Source organism: Acomys minous (genome assembly GCF_964271855.1).
Source record: "Acomys minous genome assembly, chromosome: 8".
Classification (NCBI taxonomy): domain Eukaryota; kingdom Metazoa; phylum Chordata; class Mammalia; order Rodentia; family Muridae; genus Acomys; species Acomys minous.
Window position 1 is genome coordinate 117,525,526 of NC_140489.1, and position 21,293 is coordinate 117,546,818.

At 44.5% G+C, this 21,293-nt stretch overlaps 1 protein-coding gene across 2 annotated transcripts in view; it reads left to right on the forward strand.

The window, feature by feature from the left end:
• CAMKMT (calmodulin-lysine N-methyltransferase) overlaps positions 1 to 21,293 on the forward strand; it is a 383,933-nt gene that overhangs the window by 333,209 nt on the left and 29,431 nt on the right. For both annotated transcript variants that reach the window (XM_084793161.1, XM_084793160.1), the window contains exon 7: positions 2,299 to 2,365. In XM_084793161.1, the coding sequence (XP_084649287.1) occupies positions 2,299 to 2,365 (67 nt within the window). The remainder of the gene's footprint in view (positions 1 to 2,298; positions 2,366 to 21,293) is intronic.

Sequence of the window (21,293 nt, forward strand, 5' to 3'; positions counted from 1 at the left end):
GAGTCACCTGCTCCGTCTCCATCCTATCCTGAAAGCACAGCAAGGCTTTTCTGGCACCCAGCCCCCCCCACAGTGAGATCTTCAGAAGGTGGGTGCAGATCACAGGGCAGCATCAGGTCTGTTGTGTTGAACATTATCCTGGCCATATTGACTCAGTTTGATTGGATTTCTTTTATTACCCTGAGGTGACACTGGGAGATGATAACAATCTATTATTGGACACAGTGCCATCCAGAAAGACCATCAAAATCTTATATAAAGGGTGGGGGACAGAATATCAGAGTCTCTCCTAAGGTAATGTTTTAAAAGAACACTGCCATCTTTCTTCCTTGTGCTTCTTTTAATATATTTTTAAAAGCCCTTCTAAACCACAAAAATATATTTCTTGCCCAGTTCTAAAAATAAGACAGCCTAAATACTGCTGTGAGCTTTTCATTTAAAAAAAAAAAAAACTTCTAGAATATAAATATCCACGCTTGCTCCAGCCTCACCACCCAGAGCCACAGGTTTATAAATTGTATAAAGTATATAGTGTTAAGATGTTTACTAAAAATTATTAATAGGTCTTCTGAGTTATATAATTTAACTTCCCTGTGACTATTTTATAAAAAGTATTACCTCCACTAACAAAATAATATGTTTTGCTTGATAGATTAGTCATGTACTCATAGGACGCTACAGGTGTGCCGGGCACACTATGGCAGGCAGTTGGATACCATGGAAACGCAGAGTCGGGTGTGGCTAGGGCAGGGGACTTAATAAAAAGCAGTTGTCAGTGGCCTCTGCCAGTCTTGCCTCTCAGAATGAAGACCTCACCCATCCCTTCCTGCAAGATATTTCCTCCAGAACGCTCCTGAAATAGACAGAAACCGTAGGCCGATGTGTCATTTTAGTTAATCAAAACAAGTAGGCAAATTAGTCTCCTTTATTTTTTTTTAATGAATGTAATTTAACGGTATTTAATTTGCATACAGGAAAGTTCACCCAGGGGAAAAAAAAAAGTCTTCATTATGGCACTTTTGTAAACCTCAACAAAAGCCCGTCATTAGGAGACCTAATTGATTTTTCCTCCCCACTCCTGAGGGGAGAAAGCTATGGCAGTACCTGCTTATTCACTCAGGGAAGGATGGGTGTGCCCGGTGGTTCATGCAGAGCTTTGGGGTTAAGAATCCTGTGGTGCCCTTCTTGTAGGGAGATCTTGGCCTGTGCTTGCTTTGAACACTTGGGAAATCTGTTTTTCAGAGCAATGGGGGACCATCGCTGTCTGCCCAGTGTCCTCTCCACGGGCCCAATTTCCTTCAGCTTGGGGCCTCCACTGGAATTATTTTATTTCTTGTTTATTTCAAATCACATTATTCCAGGAGAGGGGTTGTGAGGTTCTTATAGGAAATGTGTCACGTGCAATGAAGGAAAAGGTGCCGGTGTTCAGGATCAGAAAGCCAGGGAGCTGTCGGGGAGCCAGGGACGGGGGATCAGAACAGAACATAAGACCGCAGGAGCTCTTCTGGGGGGTCAGAGTTAGTGTCTTCATTGGGCTCTGTCAGTCCAGGGGCCACAGCAAAGAGAGAAAGCATTCACAGAGCCTGTATCTCCTCCCACTGTGGACCGGAAAGCCAGCGTTTGCTGGTGTTGGAACTAGATGTGACTTTCCCAAGGATGCTGGGATGCCTTGCATCTGGTCCTCTAAGCACCTCTCATATAAACATGGCTCTTCTGCATAAGTCCCTGTCTGCCAGGGCGCAGCCAGAGGGCGCAGCAGACGTTCTTCAAAGGACCTCTCACTAGATCCACTTTCTTCTTCAGTTTTGCATTTTCTTCCAAAGATGCTCCAGCCTTCTTCTCTCCACCTTACCCTCTCTGCCTCCTCCCAGCACTCCCTCCTGCTCATCCCCTCTTTCCCCTCCCTCCCTCCCCATCAGAAAAGGCTGGCCTCCCCCTCCTCACTGGCTGATGGACGCCTGTCTTTGGATGCCTCCCCCCCCCCACCTCCCCAGACCACCCCTGGAAGTGGTGCAGCATCTCGTGCCACCCAGCAGTGCCCTCCAGCATTTATCCTCTGGGTCCTGCCATGGTCCCATGTAGATGTTCCTTCCAAGGGTGGTAAAAAATGCAAACCATGGTATGACGAGACCTTGGCAGTGGTAAGTCGGCATTTCACGGCAGAGCATCGACAGCCCCTTTCCTTTCCTTGTGTTGACCCCATAGTGATAAGAAGCCAATGCATTTGCAGGTTCTTCTTCTTTTTTTTTTTTATTGGTTGATAATCACTGCCAAAGTTTTCTTAACTGTGCCCTGTAGACGTGAACAGCATCATCGCAAGCAATAAGAAGACTGGCGTGTTTAGGACTCAGAAAATATCAAGCTGGTAAGATACCTCTCTGCATGCATCCTGAATTCAAATGTCCCCGTTGCAACTGTTTCTTGATGCTATGGACGATTACGGTAATAGTAATACAGTAATGCAGACGGCGTTAAATGAGCACCTACTGTGTGTCAGGCACTGTTCTGAGCACCGCACATGTACATTGAACCTTGTGGGATGCCCATGAGGCAGGCAGACACTCCATCCAGTAGATAAGAATATAATAAGAACATATTATTACTCAAGATAATGTGTTTATTATACACTGAGTGAGGGTCACTTCATGGCTAAGATTATTCAGAACAAGGTTGGGAAAAAGCCTAGCTTGAAGCCGTCATAAATGGCTTTATTCCAATGGTCCTCAGCATAGGCAGTTTTGCATCCCTAGGGGATTCTGTCATCCCTGGGAACGTTTTTATTGTTGTTGTCGGGACTTGGGGTCAGAGTGGACAATGTCACTACTGGTGTCTCCTGGCCCTGATGTCTAGTGGTGAAGATTTTCATTGCTAGCCTGTGGACCCCTCCAACCTCCCTCTCCAACCTCCCCCTCCATCCTCCCCCTCCATCCTCCCCCTCCATCCTCCCTCTCCAACCTCCCCCTCCATCCTTCCCCTCCATCCTCCCTCTCCAACCTCCCCCTCCATCCTCCCTCTCCAACCTCCCCCTCCATCCTCCCCCTCCATCCTCCCCCTCCATCCTCCCCCTCCATCCTCCCCCTCCATCCTCCCCCTCCATCCTCTAGAAGCACCTGGACATCAGTAGTGGCTGAGACACCTCGATCTAGCAATGGTTTTCACAGTCCCTGTGTTCCCAGTCCATTCCAGTTCTGTTCAGTCTTTTCCAGGGGAAGAGACCTGGTTTCCCTTAGCGGGACAGTGTGATCTGTGACGCCCACCCCGGGGCCAGTTGACCTAGAAAGGGATGCCACCCTTTACTGCTTTTCACATGATGTGGCTCTGTGTGTGCATTTTCTCTTTGTTGTATTTAACTCGTTTATTACAGTAACAATCCCATTAGGAATCGCTTTATCCTTCACTCCTATCCCTTCATCCTTGGCGCTTTGAGTTTTCTCTGTGTTGACGACACATGCCTACCCTGACTGCGTAGTTTGGGGATAACAGTTGGATGAACAGAAACAATAGATAAAACCCAAAGCGGGGCTGGGCACGATGGCCGCATCCGCAGTCTCCACGCTGGCTCGGGACAGAGACGTAGGAAAGCCCTCCCGCCATGGTTCACACAGCCACCTCCTTGTGGGAAGGACTTCGTTTTGGTCCATGCTTTTCAACCTGGTCTTTTAGTTATCAATCAAAAGTGCATTTTCTATGTTGCTCTCATTTACATTTATTTAATGCTTAGGGTCATTTGTGACCATTTGAGTGTATTTCAGCATATGGAATCAAGAAATAATAGACCTCAGCTTCACGCTGTGCGGCGAGATTGTGTTTTTACAAGACATAATGTTGTTTACTGAGTGTTAATAATCACTAATTAATAAACATATCTAGACTCCTAAAATGTTGCATTTTCAAGGAATAAAAATGTCAAGTGTTTAACTTGGGAAGTGCAATAGAATTTTCTGTTATCTCTTCATAAAATAATTAAGTTACATAAAGAAGAAAAATGCTGTTCACCACAGGGCAGATCCCAAATGCTTAGTGCCTGGCCTTTGTTCAAATGTATCTGTTCTCAAAAATGCTACTTCTAAATACATTCTTCTTATGCTTGGTGAGACATAAAGATGGCATTTCAGTCGTAATGCAGGATTCCCTAATGAGGGGCTTGGTCCCCCCCCCCCGCCCCCTTTTCTACCTCTATCACAGACTAATTGTCGTCAGTTTCCTCTTTTTAAAAACTAAAAGCATTTTTTATCCAAAGTCTTCTAACGCATGTCCAGGAAGCAGGAGCAGGGAGGGGCTGGAAGATGGCTCCGTTGCTAAAGTGCTTGTCTTGCAAGCTTGAGGTCCCTAGCGCTCACGTTAAGACAAACAACCATGGTTTTAGCGGTTTGTGCCTGTAATTCAAGCACTGTGGAGGTGGAGGCAGGGATGTTTCTGGAACTTGATGGCCAGCCAGTCGAGCAAATCAGGTGGGCTCCAGGTTCAGTAAGAGATCCTGGCTCATAAAATAAGGTAGAGAAGTGATTAAAGAGGACACTCAACACACACACACACACACACACACATACATACACACACACACACACATACACACACACATACATACACACACACATACACACACACACATACACACACACATACATACACACACACATACATACACACACACACACATACACACACACATACACACACATACACACACATACATACACACACACACACACACATACACACACACACACACATACACACACACATACACACACACATACACACACATACACACACACACATACACACACACATACACACACACACACACACACATACACACACACACACATACATACACAGGTAAGGGTGGGGCAATCGAATGACTCAGTGAGTGTGATCTTATAGTAAAGAGTGTTTGACCACTTAACCTCCAGCAGCTAAGGAAGCGAAGCCACCAGCCACTGTCACAGTAATCAGCGTCCCTCTGTGCCCATTGCTTTCCCACCCAGAGCCAGTACAATGCAATGAACGTATTAGTTCCATGAGAGAAGAAATAAAAGGAACCCGCTCACAAAAGAGCTGAGATATAGTTCAATATTCTTTCCTAGCGCCTCAATGCATATGCAGAATTTCTCCTCCAAATTGGAGGTGTGAAATAACAGTAGCGACAGATAACTAAGAGGTATTTACCATAGCTACAAAGCCCACACGTGAGCCAAATATTTCTGCTATTAAAAAGCACTTCAAAGCTTGACATGAAGTTTGCAACAGCTGAATGTCTCCTGTGACTTCATTTGCACAGGAGATGTGAAAGCTGAAAGGGAAGTCATGATACGGGAACCGTGAGCCTACAAAATAGTTTTTTTTTTTTAATCTTTTTTGGAAAGGAATGAAAAGCCACCCAGAAATTTGACTGGTGCTCCAGGCTCAGTGGTTTCCTGACTCAGTGTCCTTGGTAAATGCTGTGGTTTGACTAAGTGTCCTTCATCAGCCCACCTGCTAAAGGCTCGGGCCCCAGTCTGTTGTAGTGCTATTGGGAGGTGGCGGGACCTTTAAGAGGTGGGGCAAGAAGTTCAGTCTTTGGACGCATGCCCTAAGAAGAGATAGTAGGATTCAGATGCACGCCACCTGGCTCACTTCCTGGTGAGTTGCTTCTCTGCCACACACTCCAGCACTGTAGACTGCCTTACCACAGTTTCAAAAAGGAGTGGGCCAGCTGACTGAGGGCTGAAGCATGAAGCATATGAAACTGTGAACCGAAACCTTTCCTCGTGATAAGTTAATAGCCTCGGGTGTTTTGTCATAGTATCAGAGAACTGACCAGCAACACTGTAACTATCAGTCTTCCTCTTGCTACTGTTATGAATCATCACGCGAATGTCTGATTGCGACCCCTGTGACAGGTTTGTTCACACGACCCACAGATTGAGAAACCCACGGTAAACACATAACCGTGTAAATATGTTGTTAGTGCTCATTGGCAGGGACTTCTTGCAAGTGCGGGTCTGTGACAGGTCCTTCATTTCTCCATCTAAGTCTGCCCTGCTGTTGGGAGCACCTTCTTAATGTCCCCCAGAACTTTGTTTTTGAAACCGGGTCTCCCTATGTACCCCTGGCTATCTTGGAACTCACTATGTAGACCGTGCTGGGCTTGAGCTCACAGAGATCTGGCTGCTTCTGCCTCCTTTGTGCTGGGATCAAAGGTGCGCACCATCACACACAGCCTTAAAAAAAAAAAAAAAAAAAAAGGAAAACTGTTATATATCAAACTGTCTTGCTCCCTCTGATGCAATTTAATCCAGTCTCACTGGGTTGACTATGAAAGCCGTGTTTGAGGAGGTGGGAGACCTTAGCGCTGGCCAATCAGGGACCTGCATACACACGGATTCTGTAGCTCACACCCCCAGGACATCCTGGAGCCACAGCCATCTGATAGTTCTGTTCATCCGCTGTGCTGTCATTCATTCATTCATCCAAGGAGCCCAAGGTACGCCTTTGGGGATCTAAATACAGAACAGCCGGAAACCGTTTGTGAACAAAGAAAACTGTACTTCTAAATATAGTAAAAAAAATTTATGAAAGAGCCAGGGTATTTACAGCAGCTCAACTGTTCGGTTTATCTGAGGCTGTCTTCAAAATTGTGGCTCTAACAAAGAGCTACGTGGAGTGTTTGATGGCTGCATGTTTCTGGGTCTTCCAGATCATTCTCTGGCTAACACTAGTTCAAAGTCGCGGTTTCAAAAACATGAGACTAGCCCCACTGTGCTGGTAAAAGTAAATGTCCTTTAAGAAAAGAAAATTGTGTTTTTCTGAAACTTGTCACTGAATTTAAGCTGCGGTTTTTATTATTCATCAAGCCACGCGGTTTTGTAAACTATAAACCTGTTATTAGGGTTCTTTCCTGTGTAGGGGACACCAGGGTCAGCCTATAGTACCATCGTAGTCACTGTCTGAGATTCATGTTTGCCCTTTGGTCTGCTTCCTCTAGAGGTTAAATTGGAGTGATGGAAAGTTGTCTTTAGATGGGGGTGCCCACCAACTGGGGTCCAGTTGTTACCTTTTCCAAGCCTTCTGCCCTGACTGGCCTCATCCCATCTCTCTTCCGCTGTTTCCGGCCTCTACCTTCTCCTTCCGGTGCCCATAACCTCCTATGTTTATTTTCTGTCACTATCACAAAAGACCTAAGACATTCAACTTACACAGAGAAAAGGAGTTGTCCTTGCCCTATCTTTTTTGGAGGGTCCATCCAGCGGGTGATTGCATTGCTCTGGGCCCCTGAGGGTCAAGACAGTCGGCAGTGGTGGAAAGCTCATGGAGACCATACTGCTCACCTCGTGGGCAGGAAGAAGAAGAAAAAGAGGGAGATCTAGGACCCCACAGTGTGCTTTGAAGGCATTCCCCAGTGACCTAAGGCCGCCCACTGGGCCCTACTTCCTACAGGCCCCCTGTCCCTTTACCATGCTGGGGACCAGACGTGAGCACACAGGCCTTCGGGGACACCACTTGGGCCCTAGCATCTTCTCACTCCTAACACTGGTCCATCTAAGTCCATCTTTCTGAGTGGCTCATTCCTCCGTCTGTCCTGCCTGCTCCGTCCTACTCAGTTCTTTCTTTTAAACTGCTTTTGGACCTCAGTAGATTGGCACGCGCGCTGTTAGTGCTAAGGCGTGCTGTCTGTCCCCAAGCTTATTGGTCTGTTCCTTTGCCGGCGGCTATTTTGATCACTTTCTGTTTTCCAAGTGCTGTCAAAGTGTTAGTGACCCAGTGGAGAGCAGCGCCCAGGAAGTCTGTGTGTGCCTTCTTGCAGCTCACATGCTGGGGAGGAGGCTGCTGATTTTCTTGAAGACAATGATTCTGTTTAATATGGTGGGTTTTTTTTTCCCCACTCCCTGAAGCAATTAGTATCTGTACTTTCCAGGGTGTGAAAGCTGCTAGGGTTTGTAATGGAAAGACGTGGAGCCACAAGGTTTAGGGAACCGAACAATTTTCAGTGGAAGAGAAGTCAAGCCCCTGAGAGTCAGACAGCAGCTTCTCCATCAGATAGTGACTTTCATTTCAGGATGGCTTCTCCGGCGGGTGTGTGCAGTCAGTGTCTGTAGACAAACTGACAGCGTGAGTAGGCATTTATCTGCTTTTTGTCAGGTTGAAGAGGAAGGTTAGGAGAAGGTAACTGAGATAAGGGAGCTGAGGGCTCTCTTCAGAAATTTTCTGATAAAATATACCTGTTGGGGAGTTTTGCTAAAACTAGGGTAACAGAATCTTGGGAGGTGCAGAGAGTTCTAGAAATGCTATGCTCCTGGCCCCTCCTTTGCTATCCGGCATACAAGAAAATGAAGTTGCCACGTGCAGTTCTCTTTGCTCAGTTAGCACTGTGGCTTGCTTGCCAAGTTTATGGAGGAGCCCTGGTCCTTACTGTTCAGTTTTACCTTGATGACAGCATTCCCCAGGAATGTGACACAATGTGATACATTTTGAGACAATCCTTTTTTAATGAGAAGGAACCTGACTTGAACATGTGGGGACAGTTTTTTAGGAGGTACTGCTAAACTGCAATAAGGTTAAAACATACGGCCTTTTCTTCCAGGTTAGCATTCTTGTATTGAGTCTTTGAACGCTGTGGTCCCTACTGTTTCCTAAGGTCAGAATCTCATACCAAGAAGTGGGCCAGATCGTATGCTAATGGTCACATCTGTGTGCCTGCCTGCTGCTTTCCCTGCGGAAATGTCTTCCAGTCTGAAGCAACAATTCTTCTTCCATTTCAAAATTCAGTATTATAGAAAGACTAGACCAAGGCCCTTGGACATAGCTCGGTTGGTAGATTGCTTGGTTAATAAGCATGAGGAGCTGAATTTGATCCCTGGCAAACGCTGGGGAAAAGGGTGGGGCATGGAGGCATGCTTTTTCTTTTGGTTGGTTGGTTGGTTGCTTGCTTGCTTGGTTTCCCAAGACAGGGTTTCTCTGGGTAGCTTTGGCTGTCCTGAAACTCACTCTGTAGAGCAGGCTGGCCTTGAACGCACAGAGATCTATCCGCCTGCCTCTGCCTCCGGAGTGCTGGGGAAGTGGAGGCAGGTGGTTGGTATGCTGGCTCACTAGCCAGCCAGCCAGTCACATCTGTGAGCTCCAAGCGAAGGGCTCACTTGTGTCTCCCGAAACAAGATGAAGGAGACGTGAGAAATGACACCCAGGTTGGGCCCTGGTTCCCTTCTTCATACACACTTGTATGCACGCACACCTTCAGAGCCACACACAATGAAAATGTCTTTATTTCCAAGGGAGTTCAAACCATCGCCAAGATGCTGAAAAGTGACTGTATCACACACGGTTCTGAAACACTCACTGTACGGTGGACACTGACACCCAGTGAGGCACATCCATTCGTGTGCCACACGTGTGAGCACGTTCTCAGATTTTGTGTGACTCACTGTAACTTAGTCGTGTGTTTTCATACCTGCTAAGACCCAAGCCCTTGATTTTATTCTTTCTTTTCAGAAATTTTGTTGGTAATTTTACGATATTGGCATTTTCATTGTGATTAGAAAAATTTAGAAAAACCTTGACATTTTAAAAACTCGTCTTCCTATTCAAGAACAAGGCACTTGCTTTTTAAGATGTTTCACTGGCATTTTCTTTCCGCTTGCTCATTTTATTTCTGGAAACTTTTGTTGGGCCTTTAAATAGAATCTCAGCTTCCATTGTATTGTATTGTATTTTCCTTCCTCTCCTTCTTTCTTCCATTCATTCTTCCTATTTAGACAGAGAACCAGTAGCCCTTAGATTCACTATCCAGCCAGCGATGACCTTGAACTTCTGACCTTCAGCTTCGCCTCCCAAGTGCTGGGATTTCAGGTGTGCATCACTGCACCCAGTTTGTGAATTGCTTTGTTTCACTCCGCACTGTGTTTCCTAACTGGTTATATTCATTTGCACAGTTAGACATGAAAGTTATAGGGTTCTGGGTGCTACATAGTCAGTCTTGGAGTGATGATACTGATTTTTTTTTTCACCTTTGAAACAGGGTTTCTCTGTGTAGTCCTGGCTCTCCTGGAACTCTAGAGACCAGTCTGGCCTTGAACTCACAAAGATCCTCCTGCCTCTGCCTCTGGAACGCTGGGATTAAAAGTGTGCACCACCACAGCCTGGCTAAGTGTTCTGATTCTTTCACGTTTTCTCTTGTATAATTTTATTTGATGAAAACACCCTCCATGATGACCACTGAGTGTTGGGAAGCCTCTAATAGTTCACCAGTGAGCATGCTTCAGCCTTTGAATTGGGCGAGTATTCACTGGTTCCTGTTTTGAGATTTTATCATAAATAAATATGGAACTTTATCAGATGTCTCTGCAGCATCTGTGGAGACAATCAGATTGCTTTTCTCAAGTCACCTACACCTGTGACTATTAACAGGGTCTTAGCAGTAAAAGGTATCTGCATTTCTAGTCACTTGCTCTTAGTGTCTGAGTTGTTTTGATCTGCTGCTTCTGGTGGTGTTATGTGTGTGTGTGGTGTGTGTGTGTGTGTGTGTGTGTGTGTGTGTGTGTGTGTGGTGACTACAGGCTCACACACATCCCTGCAAGCATGTGAAGGGCAAAGGACAACTTACCTCATCGTTTTGTATATGACAGTATGAGTCCTAGTGTCAGGAAATAACAAATTCCTGTATTGATAAAACTGTGCATGAAAGTATATAAATCTGAAAAAGAAATTAAACCACAAAAATGCAATAATTTGCTCTAGCAAATGGCGCATGCTTATAATTTCCAATTCATTAGTTGTAGCATTTTGTTGTCACTTGCTTAATCAGCTGTCCTACTCACGGAGTCGTAGATGTGTGAGATAGAAAATGTAATTAAGTCATTAGTACCTTTCATCCCAAGATCTGCCTTCTCTAAATAATGCACAATGCATTGGCTACTGACATGGGGTCTTCTTTTTGGACTGAAATGAGTTTATTTCAGCTAAATTCCAGGTAAACACGGCTGGAATGAGGGTTATTTGGTTGGTTGGTTGGTTTTTTTTTCCCTGAGGCAGGACCACCACAGCCCTGGCTGTCCTGGAACTCACTCTATAGACCAGGCTGGCCTTGGACTCAAAGATCCTCCTGTCTCTGCCTCCTGGGTAGTAGGATTAAAGTTGTGTGCCACCATTGCCCAGCTTATTTTAATTTATTTTTTTATTTTTTTTTTATTTTTTTGTGGAATTTTAAATCAGTCCAGAAACATTTAAGCATTAAGGTAGAACAAGATCTCAAACTTGAGAACCAGGATCCTCTGTAGAGCTTCCGGGGCCACACACCCTGAGTGACAGACAGCTCTGCCCTGCTCTGGAAAGCTCACCTGGGAACTGCGAAAGGAAGGCGCTCTCGCTCGTGCTCTCTCTCTCTCTCTCTCTCTCTCTCTGTCTCTCTCTCTCTCTGTCTGTCTCTCTCTCTCTCTGTCTCTCTCTCTCTCTCTGTCTGTCTCTCTCTCTCTCTCTCTGTCTGTCTCTCTCTCTCTCTCTCTGTCTCTCTGTCTCTCTCTCTCTGAGCATCTTATTAGGTTCAGCAGTGCTTCACAGCTCTGAAGGCTTCCATTCATTAAAGCAGGCTCTAGGCAGGGGAAATGGCTCATTCATAAACTGTTGACCTTGTGAGCACCAGGGCCTGGATTTGATCTCCAGAACTCACATAAACACTTTGGAGGCAGAGGCAGGCAGATCCCTGGGGCTCATGGGACAGTCAGTCTAGCCTACCTCTGGTGGATTCCAGGCCAGTAAAAGACCCCCATCTCAACAACAACAACAAACCCTGAGGTTGACCTCTGGCCTCTACACACATGTACATGTGCTACCCAAAGAACCATATACACATACACACATGTACACCATCTGCTGTATTCTCCTGTAAGTTACAGTTGTCATACCCTTTTTTGAAAGCTGAGACCTGACCACAGGCAGCTCTCTGCGTATGCAATTTGTCTGCAGTTTGCTGCAGAAATTTCACCAAGATCTAATTTTACTTTCCTTTCCCCTGTCCCTAAACCTTATTTCTTGTATAGAAATATAAGTTAATTCCATGTCATGATTAAAAATTAACAAGCTGGTTAAGTAATCTCACAAGGAATTTATTTACATGACATCCTGATTTAAAGGCTGTTTTCAATAAAATCTTAACGCTGGGCAGCGTGCCTCAGTGGCAAAGTGAGTATTTAGCATATATGTGGCCCTACCTTTGCAAAGCTCAAGATACTTGGACAAATAATAGACCAGCTCCCAAGATGTAAGTCTTGAGTACATACACACAGATCAAATCATGGGGGGCGGGGCATGAGGGATAATGCTTTATGGAGGAGGCAGCCGCTGTGCTGCACTTTTGCAAGGAAAGACAAGGGAGTAAAAGCAGTTGAAACAGGATTTTGAGGCATAAAACCAGGAGGGAAATAATTCAAGACATAGGAATATAAAAGATGTGTCCAAGAAAATGTATTTATGGTAAATTGCCAAAGGCTAAAGACAGACAAACCATTAGAAAAAGTCATTATGTAGGGCTAGAGAGGTGGCTCAGCAGCTAAGAGCAGTTGATGCTCTTACAGGGGACCCAGGTTTCGTTCCCAGCACCCACAAGGCAGCTACAACCAGTTCCAGGAAATCCAGTGCCCTCTTCTGGACTCCCCAAGCACCAGGTATGTGCATGGTCCTCAGACAGACGTGCAGGCACTCATGCACAGGAGTAAAATGTCATTTTATAGCCAGGAGAAGAGATGACTACATATAATCCCAGCATTTGGGTAGATGAGGCAGAAAAATCATGTATTTGGGTTACAAAGTGAGTTGGAGTCCAGTCTGGGCTTTGTATCAAGACTCTGTCTCAGAAAATCAAAACAAACAACAACAAAGGAAAAGAAATAAAAGAAGAAGGAAGAGAAGAGGCTAGACATCCCCATGGCGGGAGGTTTTAGGCAGCTCTGCTCCTGGTCTTGATTGTGGTCACAGCATGTTCGCCTTGTCATAATGAAGAAAGATGGATTCACTTCCTGTGTGTGTCTGTGTTTTATATGTGTTTATTATCTTACTATTTTTGAGGCCATTACAGTGGTGCAGGGGGAGAGATGCGGTTGGTGCAGGCCTGGGTAAGCGAATCTAGGGAAACAACGGCATGTGGATATCAAGAATAGAAGATGGAGCAATTCTGCCGGGGTTGTAAAATCCGTGTGTGACAACGGCTGGAGGTTAGGAACAGAAGTTCAAATCACAGGAAAATGTCACGCTGGGAGATTTGGAGATCAAAGTCGAGAGGTAGGAGCCTGCCTGAGAAGTAAAATATTGTTAGGAAAGATGGCCAAGGCAGTCTTGGGGAGCGTCTGTTCTGGAGCGGTTAGGGGGTCTAGTTACAGGTGCTGAACAGCGGGGGAGGGAGGGCATGGAGAGACGGTTCCAGGAAGAAGTGTTTAAAGAGAGGATAGTTGGCAGGCCTGCAGGTGCAAGGGGAGCATCAGTTGGTTATTGTGAGTAAGGTGACATTGAAAGCAGTGAAACAGTGAGGGTCTGTCCTCAGAAGAATGTTGGTGACAAAGATGTGCAAAAAGGAAGCCAGGGCAACCACGGAAGAAGAGATGAGTGAATATACATAAGAGAGAGGGACATTTATTGTGGCAACGAGCTCGCTTAGTGCTTTTCAAAGCATGTTCACCAGATCGTCTGCCTCCCCAGGAAACTGAGAAGGGCAGTTACAGGCCCCACCCAAAGAAACACAACCAGAAACTCTTGCGTTTGAGTTTGGCAAACTATTTTAACAAGTGGAAGGTCTTATACCTGGTCAATTTGAACACAGGTGACATAGAGGGCAGAAGAAAGATTAGGGTTGAGGATCAGGAAGAGTAACACTGTCTCCTCTTAGACAGTAGGGAGGGAGAGCAGATGAAGGTGAGGGGAGAGATGATTTTGGCTATCAGGCTTTGAGCAAGCCTCGCCACTGAGGATGAGCATCTGGGGGGTACCCTGGGAGGTCCGGGCACAGTTGCCATCACAGCCTCCCGACCCTTGCCTCTTGGAATGTCTAATGGGTCTTACCTCCTCCTCTCTCCCTGTCCAAGTCCTATCGGAAGAGCCCATCCAGGGATGCTGCCCTTTTCCACGCCCACGAGCTCAGAGTTAGGCTCAGTTAAGATCCTTCTGACCATCTGCAATTCTGTGCTTCTCTCAAGTGTTTTGTGTTCCAAGAAGACTGTTTTCTGTAGGGGCAGCAATACTTCTGTTACCCCCAAAGTGGATCCACACTGTCTCGCTGCTCTTGGCACCTAGAGACACTCTACTGAAGCTCTGGATGAGATAAACATTCTAGATTCGGGTGGGGTCTTTTTTCCTAAGAGTCTAAAAGACTTTATTACCTCATGGTGGTTTAAAGTATAAAGGGAGGTGGGATGGATGGACAAGGGGCAGATAGGGAGTGGCTTAGGACAGCAGCAATTCAGTAGTTTAGGTGAGCATTGTAAAGGACTTGAGTAAGTCCTCTACATGGGCAAGCTGTGACAACAGAGTCATGGAGAGGTGAAGTGAATAAAACTATGAAGGGCCTGCAGATTCTTCTGAAGAGTGTCTGTCATGTCCATGCAGAGAGTGCTGCTGCCTTTTTTGGTAATGGGAGAGAACTCGGACACTATCAAAAATTGCATGAAATGGCTTAGCAGTTAAGAGCACTTGCTGTTCTTACAAAGGACCTGGGTTCAGTTCCCAGCACCTACGCCAGGCAGCTCACAACCATCTGTAACTCTAGCTCCAGTTAGATCCAGGGGATCCAATTCCTCTGGTCTCCATGGAACCTGTGTTTATGTGCATATACCCAAATGCTCATACACACCTACATATAATTAAAGGTTTTGGGTTTGGATTTGTTGTTGTTGTTTCAAGACAGGGTCTATGTAGCCTTGGCTGTCCTGGACTCACTTTGTAGACCAGGCTGGCCTCGAACTCACAGTGATCTGCCTGCCTCTGCCTCCCGAGTGCTGGGATTAAAGGTGTGCGCCACCATGCCCGGCACAATTAAAAGTATTTTAAAAATGATTTTAGAAAAAGAACTGTGTTAGAACACTATGTCTGCAAATACACAAGAAACTTCTTTTTCCCTTTAGAGACAAGATCTTGATGTACGTAGCCCAAGCTACCTCAACTCACTCTGTAGTGCAGGCCTACATCAGACTTTCAGCAATCCTCCTGCCTCTGCCTCCCTGGTGATGATGCAAAACTGCCTTGTTTTTAGCATAAAAAAAATGTCAAGCAGTGTTTCTCTGTAGGCATGGCCATGCTATGCAAATTAGGATGAGCCCTGGTCCACACGAAGTGTCTTACAAGCGAGAAAGACTTTCTTTGGAATTATTGCACCATGATTCTTTCACAAGGTGATGCAAAACTCTAAAAGTTGACTACATTTTGTCTTTCAACCTTAAACTCAAAACAAGAAGTAAAAGAGATTAGTGCAAGAGTAGGGAAAGGAAAGGCAATATTCTTGAGCACTTACATGGCAAGCTTTTCAGAAGCGATGCTTTCATATGTGCTAATAATCTATCATCTCCTTATATCCTTTTGCATGGAAGCTGTGTCGCATTGTTTTGAGTCTAGGGGTTGAATGCAGGGCCTCCTCTTAGATGTTAGGCGAGTTCTCTACCATTCAGCTACATCCCCAGCCCTCATCCAGTGCTCAGAGCCCTACAGTGTATAAATGATTGTGTCACTTTTACATGAGGACAGTGATGCCCAGAACATCCTCAGCCTCATTGGTGTATAGGAGGTGAAGGCACTGATGCCCAGAGCATCCTCAGCCTCATCGGCGTGTAGGAGGTGAGGGCAGTGATGCCCAGAGCATCCTCAGCCTCATCGGTGTGTAGGAGGTGAGGGCAGTGATGCCCAGAGCATCCTCAGCCTCATTGGTGTGTAGGAGGTGAGGGCAGTGATGCCCAGAGCATCCTCAGCCTCATCGGTGTGTAGGAGGTGAGGGCAGTGATGCCCAGAGCATCCTCAGCCTCATCGGTGTGTAGGAGGTGAGGGCAGTGATGCCCAGAGCATCCTCAGCCTCATCAGCGTGTAGGAGGTGAGGGCAGTGATGCCCAGAGCATCCTCAGCCTCATTGGTGTGTAGGAGGTGAGGGCAGTGATGCCCAGAGCATCCTCAGCCTCATCCGTATGTAGGAGGTGAGGGCAGTGATGCCCAGAGCATCCTCAGCCTCATCGGCGTGTAGGAGGTGAGGGCAGTGATGCCCAGAGCATCCTCAGCCTCATCCGTATGTAGGAGGTGAGGGCAGTGATGCCCAGAGCATCCTCAGCCTCATCGGCGTGTAGGAGGTGAGGGCAGTGATGCCCAGAGCATCCTCAGCCTCATTGGTGTGTAGGAGGTGAGGGCAGTGATGCCCAGAGCATCCTCAGCCTCATCGGTGTGTAGGAGGTGAGGGCAGTGATGCCCAGAGCATCCTCAGCCTCATCGGTGTGTAGGAGGTGAGGGCAGTGATGCCCAGAGCATCCTCAGCCTCATCGGCGTGTAGGAGGTGAGGGCAGTGATGCCCAGAGCATCCTCAGCCTCATTGGTGTGTAGGAGGTTGCTGGTACTTGAACTCAAAGCTCTCTAACTACAAAACCCATGCACTCTTTCTTCTGTCTTATCTTGGTGAGGCCTACCAGGCTTCCATGTTTATAGCTTTTGCTGTTTTTCTAAAGTATGTAAAGGTGGATTTTCTAATATGTCTCTCTGTAAAACTGTAACAAAATTCAAACAAACATAAATTTTTGACATTTTGATGAAAGAAAGTAGAGACAATAGATGGGTGTGGTGGTGCACGGCTTCTATCCCAGTGAGGCAGAGGCAGGTGGGTCTCTGTAAGTTCAAGGCCAGCCTGGTCTACATAGTGAGTTCCAGGACACCCATAACTACACAGAGAGAAACTTTGCCTAAAAAAAAAATACCTAGTGACAAATAGGTAGGTAGGTAGATAGATAGATAGATAGATAGATAGATAGATAGATAGATAGATAGATAGATAGAAAATAGAGACAACAAAAGTTTACTTTGGTTTCAAGAGAGTCACAAGAAAGATAGGGACATAATTCAGATTCTTCATCTGAGCCATGTTTACAAATGCATGCTGTACTTTAAATCATAAAACCAATCTCAGTCAGGCTCCTGGTTCCATCTTACACAAACCAGTTTCTGGCTCTGCCAATACTTCTTTCCTCTCTCCTCCTCACTTGAACCCCATTGTGTATGGGACTTATGCATCTGTCTTCGTCAGGGTTTCTATTGCTGTGAAAAGGCACCATGACCGCGGCTGCCATTTGGCTTTTTAAGGGATGTGCCAAGCTGTTTTCCGCCTCCAGGCCTACGTTGGAGGGCTTCCATTCTCTCCGGATCTGTCCAGCTCCCCATGTTATTGATCTATCAAATTACAACCATTCAAAGAGTATAACGGAATTTATTGGGGCTCTCACTTTTAATTTCCCTAATGGCTAATAATGCTGAGTTTTTCATGTCTTTATCTTTGTTGAAGTGGCTCTTGGAAGGCTTTGCTGATTTTTTTTAAAATTGGGTTGCTTATTTTCTTATTATTGACAAATTCTGGGAGTCCGTGGCGTGCTCTGGATATAAGCTCTGTGTCAGATGATTCACAAACACTTTCTCTCAGCCTGTGGCTTGTCCTTTCCTTCTCCTTACAGTGCATTTCAGAGAGCCAAAGTTTTTCATTTTCATTTTAATCTAATTTATCAATTTATTCCTTGATGGGGTATGTATCTTGCATGTATCTAAGGAATCTTTATTTAACCCAAGGTTACAAACATTTTTTCCCCTATATTTTCATTGACAAGTTTTATAATGATAGGTTTTACATTTGGGGCTATGATCTATTTTGAGTTAATTTCTGCATGTGGTGCAAGATATAGATTTAAATTATTTTTTTTGAAAATATGAATAACCAATTGTCAAAACACATTTTATTCTCTTCCCATATGAATTGCCTCCATTTATTTAGGTCTTACTTAATTTCTGTCATCTTTTGTCAGAATTACTTCTCTTTTATATGTTTAAGCTATTATGAAATTTTATGCTATTATAAATGGTATAGAATTGGAAATTCCAATTTCCAGTTATTTGTTGCCTCTATAAAGAAATACAATTGATTCCTGTATTGATCTGGTATCCTACGAGCCGGCTACACCCATACTAGTAGCTTTGTTGACTCTCTGCGGCTTATGCTATATAGATTATTGTGCTGTGTACCAAGAGGTACGATTTGACTTCTTCCTTCCTAATCTACGTCTCTGCGTTTCTTCCCTCGCTGGACTGGCTGTACCCATCAGTGCATTAGGAAAAGATAAGATAAATTTCCCGTTCCTGCTCCTGAATTTAGGGAGAAAGAACGCAGGCAACCAGTGCTAAGTGTGGGTTAGCTGTGGATGAAAACAGATCACGTTGTACAGGTCGCACACTGAGACAAACTGTGGCCTCTGAGGACATCGCTTCTAAGCTTATACTGACGAGTTGTTGTTGTTGTTAATGAGAAACAGATGCCAGACTATATCGAATGCAGTCTCTGTGCTGTTTGAGATGGTCATGTTTTCTCTTTTTAGTCTGTTAGTATTGTGTATTAGATTTATCAATTTTTAAATAGCAAAACAACTTTCTTACATTTTGTGACAAACCCCCACTTAATGTGAATGTTCGTGTATGTTTATATGTATGTTATGGGCATATATAGCTGTACATATAGAAACATAGACACAGAAATATGCGTTGCTCTTATCTCCAGAATCTGGAGTGATACCAGTTCCACCCCCATGGCACCAGTAATATGTGCATCCCCGTTTTCTCTTCTCTGGCCAGTCTGACTCAGGGTTATCAGTTATATTGATCTCAAAGGCCTGGGTTTGGTGTCATTGATTTTTTTCCCCTATTATTTTTGTTTCTGTTTTATTCATTTCTCTTCTAATCTTTATTAGTTTTTTCTTTGATTGTATTGAATTTAATTTACTCTTTTTAAAAAACTTATTTGGCTAGAAATTGAGTTCACTAATTTGAGGAATTTTTTTTCTAATGTACATATTTATTGCCATTAGTTTCTCTGTAAGTGCTATGTATATGTAGCAACCTGCAAATTTCCATATGTTGCATTTTCAGCTTCATTCAGTTCAAAAAACTTTTCAATTTCTGCTTTGGCTTCGTATTTGGGCTCTAGGATATTTATAAATGTAATATTTATTTTCTCAATATTTGAAGATGTCATAGCATACAGATTTCTAATTTATTGTTGATAGACACATTAATTGCATTGTGAACAAGGATCAGTTTGTTTGTTTGTTTGTTTGTTTGTTTGAGACTGGGTTTCTCTGTGTAGCCTTGACTGTCCTGGGCTCATTTTGTAGACCAGGATGGCCTTGAACTCACAGAGATTCTCCTGCCTCTGCCTCCCTGAGTGCTGGGATTACAGGGGTGGTGGTGGTGCATATTTTGGTATGATCTTGATCCCTCTAAACTTATTGAGACTTATATTATGATCCAGAACAGATATATTTGATAAGAATATGAATTCTGTCTTTAATAATGAAATATTCTATAAATATCAATGAATTGTTGATAGTGTTTAAAGCTGTCTACCTATACCTTTGTTAGTTTTTGCCTGCTGTTCAGTTGAAAAGAGAGGGATAACAGAGTCTCTGACTCTGAGTGGGTCTTGTCTGTTCCTTCAGTGCTGTTCATTGGGCTGTCTGCTACTTAGAGCATAAACTCAGAGGACCAAGGCTAGCCTCCATAGCTGCTCCTTTAGCAGGACGGAGCAATCTTTCAGCCCAAGTAATATTTTTACTCTAAAATCTACTGTCTCACGTTAAAACATCTATCCTGTCTTTTGACTAGCATTCATATATCTTTTTTCCCATATTTTCACCTTTGTGTTTTTATGTATAAAATACTTTTGATGTAAGGGCCATATAATTGGGCCTACAATTGTTTTTGATTTTTAATCTTTTTGTCTTTTTGTAGTTCTCACACTTGATCCAGAGCCCAGTGCTCTACAACTGAGATATATTTCCCAGCCCTTTTTAATTTTGATTTTTGAGATAGGGCTTTGCTAGGTTGTCTAGGCTAGCCTCAAGCGTGTGGACGTCCTGTCTCAGCCTCCTGAATAGGATCACAGGCATGCATTACCATGCCTGGCGAGATTTCATCTGTAGTCTGATACTCTGCTCTTTAATAGAGGTGCTCGGGCCATTTTAATCTGCTGCAATTTCTGATATGGTTAGGCTTGAGTGTGTGATCTTGCTGTTTGCTATGTGTCTCATCTTTTTCTGCCTCCTACTGGATTAATGTGCTTTGTTCTAGTTTTTATCACTTTTGTTGTCGCATTAACTATGACTTTACTTTGTTACGCTTGTTCTTATTCTTTTTATATTTTATACTATAGCTCCTGGGGGAGAGGGTGCTGGCCCATGGAGATGTTGACGACCAGAAGTTGACAATAGCATCATCCTCGATTTCTCTCCCACCTTATTTTTTTGAGGCCATGGTCCCTTGCTAAACCTGGAGTTCATCGTTTTGGCTCCACTGGCTGGCTAGTCAGCCTCTGAGATCCACCTGAATCCACCGCACCCCCACCCTCAATGCTGGGGTTACAGGCACATGTTGCCATCACATCCAAATTTTATGTGGGTGATGGGGATTCAGACTCAGGCCCTCATACGTTCACAGCAATCACTTTATCCACTGAGCCATCTTCCCACCCCTCTAGTAATCATCTGTAACTCATCAAAATCCATCCTCAAGCCATATACCCCCCTCACAGGAGTATTGTCATCATCACCCCTCCCATCTCTAAACTCTTGTTCTACATTTCACTTGTTTATGTGTGTTATAAACCTCACAATGCTTAGCATTTAGCTAGCTGGCCCTCCTATTTTAAGGAGGTTTAAATAATTTTAAGACACATATATTTAACTGTAGAGTTATTATTATTCTTGATCCTCACCATTCCTTTGTGTAGCTATGTATGTTTATGTATCATTTTTCTTCTACCTAAAGGACTTTCTTTGACATTTTTGGGGAGAGTGTAGGTCTGGTGGTGATCAGTTTGTATGTGTGTGTGTGTGTGTGTGTGTGTGTGTGTGTGTGTGTGTGTGTTCTTGTTTGTTTGTTTTAAATATCCAAAAGCTCTTCTTCCCTCTTTCTCTGAAATGTATTTCCACTGACCACATGATTCTGGGTTCTCTCAGTCCTTCCGGGGACTGGTTCTATACCATTTTCTGACTTTGTGTTCTGTATATGGGACGTGACTTATTTTCCTCTGAAAACTTTTTAATTGGTGCTTC